We start from the raw sequence: 6,305 nt of genomic DNA, 5'->3' as shown, positions 1-6,305 counted from the left end.
CGGTTAGCTTCGCCTCCTGCTCCCCTGAGCATTTTCCATTCTGGGCCTTCCACACATCCCAACTTCAAACACAATCCTTCCAAACTTAGCTCACTGCACAAATTTATAACATCCAGGGTTGACACCTGAAGCTGAAAATGCCACAAACTGTTCTCTTTTCCTCCACCTCCCTGTCAGTAAAATAGAATAACAGTGAAATAAGTAATAATTTACTGCAGCTTCATGACGTTTGCGGTCTTCCTCTGTGACTAAGAGTAAGCCTTCGGGTCTCTCTTTGGAAATAGTTTGTGAGCATGGATGTAAGAAATATTCCACTAATTCTTGCCTTTCTTTCCTCCCAACGTCCCAAAAGATACTTGTGTGTGAACAGAAGAAGCAAATTCTGAGTCTGAGGGAGCCCCATCAGCTTGGGAAGGGACAGTAGGTTTAAGGGGTGAGGATTACAGGAGGTGGTACAGCATCACATGATGCCTTTTGTGGCTTCGGTTGGGCCACAATGAGCAAAGAAGATAGTTTGCACACACATTCCTCTACCTCAACCCTGGAGAGAGAAATACACACAGGCACTTAACTGTGGAGGAAGCTTCCATCCCAGAAGTGGATTTTTTGCCCACTCCTGGTGAGTCTGTTGACTTGGGAGGAGTCTGGCAGCATCTCAAAATCCTGCTCATGGCAATTGGTGACATTTGGGCCAAGCCTGGTTTGCCTAGCTGCCGACTAGCTTACTGGTTTTTTGGGAACCAGTTTCTCGTCTTAAGAGGGTACTGATGGGGAAAATTGGTTGGTTACTCGGCAACCACACCTGTGCCTCCACTGCTTAGGGCAAGGGATGCCTGGCGGTTTCCCACAGCCTCCTTAATTCCGTTGGCTGATCCTGAGAGTAGCTGCGAAGAATTGAGACAGGACTTGCAAAGGGAAAATAATTAATTTGGAGGGCTGGGAGACTTGACATTCATCAGAGAAGGTGCAGGCACCAATGAGGAACTGGCAAATGCGATCTACTCAGACTGTGGCCTTTTCCCTGAATCGTCACTGATACCTTCAGAACTTCCAAAGAAATGAATCTGATTTTGAAGACAAGACAGTTCCTCCCCCCGTTTCAGAGTGTAGCTGACCACAAATACCAAACCTAGCCCAAATACCACCCATCTATCTGGCAGCACCGGGGAGGGGTCGGCAGTAGCCGATAGCTGCCCTGCAAAATTCTTGGTGGCTTGGGTTGCTCGCAAGCAAGAGACGCTTCAGTTTCTTCTCCATTAATGACCTCCTTTGTTTTGGTTTTTGTCAAGGGGTTTCAGGATCCTCCCTGTTGCTCTTTACCCACCCCCGCCCGGCGCACCATGGTGACTTACCACATCCGCGAATACCGTCCCGGGGACTACGAGACAGTGCGTGAGTTGTTTGCCACGGGGATGAGTGAGTACGTGCCCACCCTGTGCATACACATGCTGAAGCAGCCTTGGGTGATTCTGGTCCTCACCTGCACCTTCAGCCTCTTGCTCACCAGCTCCAAATCCTTGCTCCTGCCCATCCTCGCTGTCACCCTGCTGTTAGCCGTGGGCCGGCAACTGCTGGGCTACTTCTGGTCTCTGTACATCGACCACTGCCTGCAGGAGGACCTGCTGGACATCCAGGCCACCTACCTGGGAGACAAAGGCTCTTGCTTTTGGGTAGCTGAGGCGGATGAGTGCGTGGTGGCTACTGTCGGTGCCAGGCCCTCTGAAGAGCAGCACAGGGAGCTCATGCTGAAACGCATGTCTGTTCGGAAGGACTATCGGGGTCTGGGCATTGCCAAGGCTCTCTGCAAGACCGTGCTCGGCTTTGCCCAGCAGCATGGCTACCGTTCCGTGGCGCTGAACACCCTCATGGTCCAGCATGAAGCCCGTGCGATGTACGAGGGGGTCGGCTTCCACAAGTACAACCACTACGTCCTACCCACCGTCTATGGCAGGCTGGCCAACTGCACTGTTTCCAAGTATCGCTATGACATTCCCAGCGCAGACTGAGGAAACGGCTGAAGGATTGTCTCTGGCAACTGGCATCCCATTGCTGCCTCCTGACCCCGGGGCACCAGGTGATGCCGATGAAGGGCAGGGGAAGCGGTTAGATTTGACACTGCAAAAAGGTGTGTCTCCCCTTCTGGAGGTTTTCAAGTTGCTGCAGGAGGACTTTCCTGGCCTCCCAGAGTTCCGGCAACGTGGGAAGGAGCATGCCCTGTTTCCTCACACCGTCTTCGCAAGAGAAAGGGAATTACACATTTTCCTTTGCAGAAAAAGAGTCGTTTTCCGTCAGCCCTCTTTCCCGTGGCCTAGGTGTCAGCAGTCCTAAAGTCACGCGCAAGCGGTCCTTTTTTAGAGAGCCATTCGCGTGGCAACTGACTGCACCCGCGTGCCAGAAAAGACTGTTGGCTATTCTCGTTAAGGGGGCTCTTTTCCCTCCTGTGCTTGACTTGGCAGAAACGGTGTCTTCCGCCCCATCACGTTGACACAGCGTCGTCGTCTCGCTTTTTCCCAGGGTGCGCAGCACCTTGCGTTCTGTTGACTTGCACACAAGAGAAATGCGGTCTCTCTTTCCTGGTCTGAGGCTCGTTTCTCACAGTGGGAACTCCTGCAGTGCAACCCCATTACTACAGCGTTTGTCCTGACCCCCAAATAAGTATAGTGGGCAACTTGGAGGAGCTTCCCGATGTGATGGATTTCAGCTCCTTGAATTCCCAGCCCCCGCGCACCTAGGAGGTGACAGGCTGGGAAAGGCTGCCCTGGAGCCGTGTTTTGACCTGAGGAATCGTGTTTCTTGTTTCCCCAGATTAGGGGGCAGAAATTGTTTCTCTTACGTCGATCTGCTCTTCAAAGTATGGGTGGATGGTGTACGTGAAGGAGCAAGAATGAATTTCTACAGGAAAATGCCCCCACAAGGTGTTTTTCTCCATATGAACAAGCCCCAAACCTTTAATCCCTGTTTTGTAAGGGAGGTATCTTAACCCCTTGGTCATTTGAATCAGCCATTTCCTCAGCTCTCCCATTCCACCCCCAACCCCCCCAAAAAAATAATTGAAGGTGGAGAAGCAAGAGAGGAGATAATTTAAAGCTTCACTGGCCGACCTCCGTTTCCCAAGAGATCCTGTTTTGGAGTTTCTTGTGGAGTCTGCCATCAACCATCAGGATGAACTTACTGATGCTCTGTAATCTGTCCAGCTAGGGATGCTTAGCTTTAAGGACAAGATTTAAAAAGGAATTTATTCTGAAATTTGAAAATATAGGGGGGGGGGGGAGGCAACAAAATCCTGGTAAAATCAATACAGCCTGTCTACCTAAAGTTACTTTTTACCAGCTTTTAGCTTTCAGTGCACGGCCAAGGTTCACTGGAGAGGATGTTTGGAGAGAGATCATCTGGGCCTTCTGCCTGGGTGTTGGTAGGTGGGCCCTCCCTGCTGTTCATCTTTCCCTCCCCCATTGACAGTATCATCTGTTTTATAGACTGTGGGATGTAAGTGAAAGCCAGCTTCTTTGAACGGTCAGGCTGTTGATTTCCACAATCAAGAAAAGTGCTGCCTCTCTGAGGTTCAGACCTTGCCAGCAAATTGGAAATTATCTAGTGGCTAACTTAAGCTTCATTCAGGTGGAATGATAAAAATGCAGCCTTGTTTTCCTCCAGTGGTGCCACTGAATAAATGGGATTACGTCAGAGAGGACTTTTGGGGAAACAAAAGCTGAATTTCATTTGTTCAGGCCTTTCAGTATTGGGTAAACCAACTGGATGCTTTGGGGACACTGTTGCATCATGCCGGAAGGGAGTTATCACACTCCATTTTTAGGAAAAGTTAGAAAGCCCAGGACTGGGTTTGAGGGTTTTTTTAGTTAGGAAAAAAGTAGGGTGTAAGGACAGACACTTGGTTGTCCGTGATGCAAAGAAAGTGGAATTCAGGAGGTGATTCCTGGAACTGCTTACTGTCTGGTGAAATTAAGGTCTGAGATTTAGGATGACAAAAAAGTATTTCTACAGTATCTACTAAAAATACGGAATTTACTTGCACAAGATGAGTTGGCTTGGAAATGGGGCTGGACGAGAGAGGCCTTTGGGCTGATCCAAAAGGACATTTTGGTACCGGGAAGATGGCAGTCAAGCCGTTGCTCCCTGCCCAATTTCTGAGTAGGAAGGAACATGTGTGAAGATGATGCCTGCTTTAGGAAATTTTAAAAAAGCAACCTCAAACAGTTGAAGAATTTTTGATGGTTGGGCGATGGGGTGCTGCTATTTTGAATGGATTGGGCCCATTTACCTTCGAATCTTTGTGCCTGTCTTGCTGGGTGAGCAGTGACCCTGTTGTCCTGTTAGTTTGTGCATTGGTGTCGTGCCGTGTGGGGAAATAAAGTTGATCATTCTTTCCTGAAATATTGCTAGTCCTGATAGTTGTTTATGTTACGACATTCTGAGATCCAGCACGGTGATTTTTTATTTTTTATTTAATTTTTATCCCGCCTTTATTGTTTTTATAGATCACTCAAGGTGGCGAACATACCTAACACTCCTTCCTCCTCCTCTTTTCCCCACAACAACAACCCTGTGAGGTGGTTTGGGCTGAGAGAGAGAGGGACTGGCCCAAGGTCACCCAGCCGGCTTCCATGCCTAAGGCGGGACTAGAACTCTCAGTCTCCTGGTTTCCAGCCGAGCACCTTAACCGCTAGAGACAGAAGCCTTTTCGGAGCATCCTTTCTGCTCCTCTCCTGGATATCATAATGCAAATGCTGATGTTTAACTTAATGCTAATGAATGTGTGAATGAGCATCTCATCTCCACAGTGAATAAGTGAGTTCACCCGTAGTGAAACCATGGTTTAGTGTTACGTGGATCTGCTTGAACAGCTCTTCCTCTGTACTCCACCAGCACAGTCAGGAGGAAGGCTCAAGCATCTGCCTTGGAATCCATCTCACCACGGGGTTATGCTGTGTGCAGCATCCGGGAACACGAATGGGATGCCATGCTGGCAACCGACATTTCTTCGAAGCACTTTCTAATTGAGAAGGAGCTCCCAACTCCTTTGAACTCACGAGACCCTTCTTTCATGGTAGAACAAATGCTACAGGCCTGTACTACAAGCCAAAACCTGGGGAACAAATCTTATATTACAATTTCACTAGTTTGCACCCCTTTGTGAACAAGAATAGCGGGAAGAAAGAGTGGGGTAAAGATTAAAAAATTACACAGATGAACCTGTAGAGGGGTCTTTTTATCCTGAGGTCATAACATTAGCCAGTTGCCAAGTGCCTGGATCGTGATCCCATGACTGCAGGGGTGGTGCGACAGCTGGGACTTTGAGGACTTTGATGGGTCGCTGAACAAGTGGTCGTTAACCAAGGACTACCTGTAATGTCTTTCCTGGTATGGCAGTTTTACTTGGATTCGAGCTGAGCCCTTCCACAAGCTAAGCAGGTGCTAAGTTTCTGAGCTAATAACACACACGGCTTCTTCCAGCCTGGTTCTTTGGAGAGGAGCAGTCTTCTGTAGGCACAAAGGTTTCCAGAGAGGCATAGGACTGATTGATGAGGTTGCAATGCTGCTTTCCTTCCAGAAGCTCAAGGTTATACACACACACACACACGTGCCTCTCTGCATTTTCCCTACAGTGACAACCTGTGAGGTAGATTGGGCTGAGAGAGGTTGACTGATCCAAAGGGACTGATCCAAAGGCACCCAGTGGGTTTCCATGGCTGAGGGTGGATTTGATCTCCCAGGTCCTAGTCCAACATCTTAACTGCTATAAAACCTCCCTGCTGTTTAGGATTGAATGGAAATGCCTCACCCCAAAATAGTGAAACACTCACCCCATTTTAGGTAGACAACTAGGGATGGGGGGAATGTTCTTTTCCATTTAATTCTTTGTTGCATTTTGCAGCAGAGTCTTCTTAGCAAGGAACATCCTTTTTCCCAGCTCACCCTGAGTACCCTGTCGAGGCCTGGGTAGACACCGACGGCATTCTCCCTCAGAAGAGAACCAAGCTGGTGAACTGGCCATTCAGATGCCAAAGAACCAGGCCCCAATAGAAACACGGGCAGCCTAGACGTGGGCCTTGCTAGTCCTATGCAGAGGATTTTGATCTGCAGCAGGAAGATCAGCACCCACAAAAGCTGGCAGCTGTGGGCAGAGCGCCGGAAGTTGTCCAGGGGGAGGAATGGCTGCCAGGAGAGAAACTCCCGATGACAGCTATGAGAGCTGAAGCTTCCAGAAATTGAGCCCAGTAAAAATAAGGTCCCTTAGCTTCAGTGGCATCTGGATGGGGAATGCAGAAAGCCTGGTCCTTAAGGCC

At 49.0% G+C, this 6,305-nt stretch overlaps 1 protein-coding gene across 2 annotated transcripts; it reads left to right on the top strand.

Moving 5' to 3' along the window:
* Nucleotides 1-4,392, top strand: LOC134501987 (probable N-acetyltransferase camello). Of its 2 annotated transcripts, none has more exons than XM_063310052.1 (2): nucleotides 1-287; nucleotides 1,290-4,392. In XM_063310052.1, exon 2 carries the CDS (start codon nucleotides 1,341-1,343, stop codon nucleotides 2,004-2,006), a length of 666 nt encoding a protein of 221 aa, XP_063166122.1. In that variant the 5' UTR covers nucleotides 1-287; nucleotides 1,290-1,340; the 3' UTR covers nucleotides 2,007-4,392. The 2 variants fall into 2 exon arrangements, with proteins under 2 accessions (XP_063166122.1, XP_063166121.1); XM_063310051.1 differs by lacking the exon at nucleotides 1-287 and adding an exon at nucleotides 294-619.
* Nucleotides 4,393-6,305: the final 1,913 nt, after the last annotated feature.

The sequence above is a fragment of the Candoia aspera genome, chromosome 8, assembly GCF_035149785.1.
Source record: "Candoia aspera isolate rCanAsp1 chromosome 8, rCanAsp1.hap2, whole genome shotgun sequence".
NCBI classification, from domain to species: Eukaryota; Metazoa; Chordata; class Lepidosauria; order Squamata; family Boidae; genus Candoia; species Candoia aspera.
This window is presented reverse-complemented; position numbering and strand designations above follow the sequence as displayed.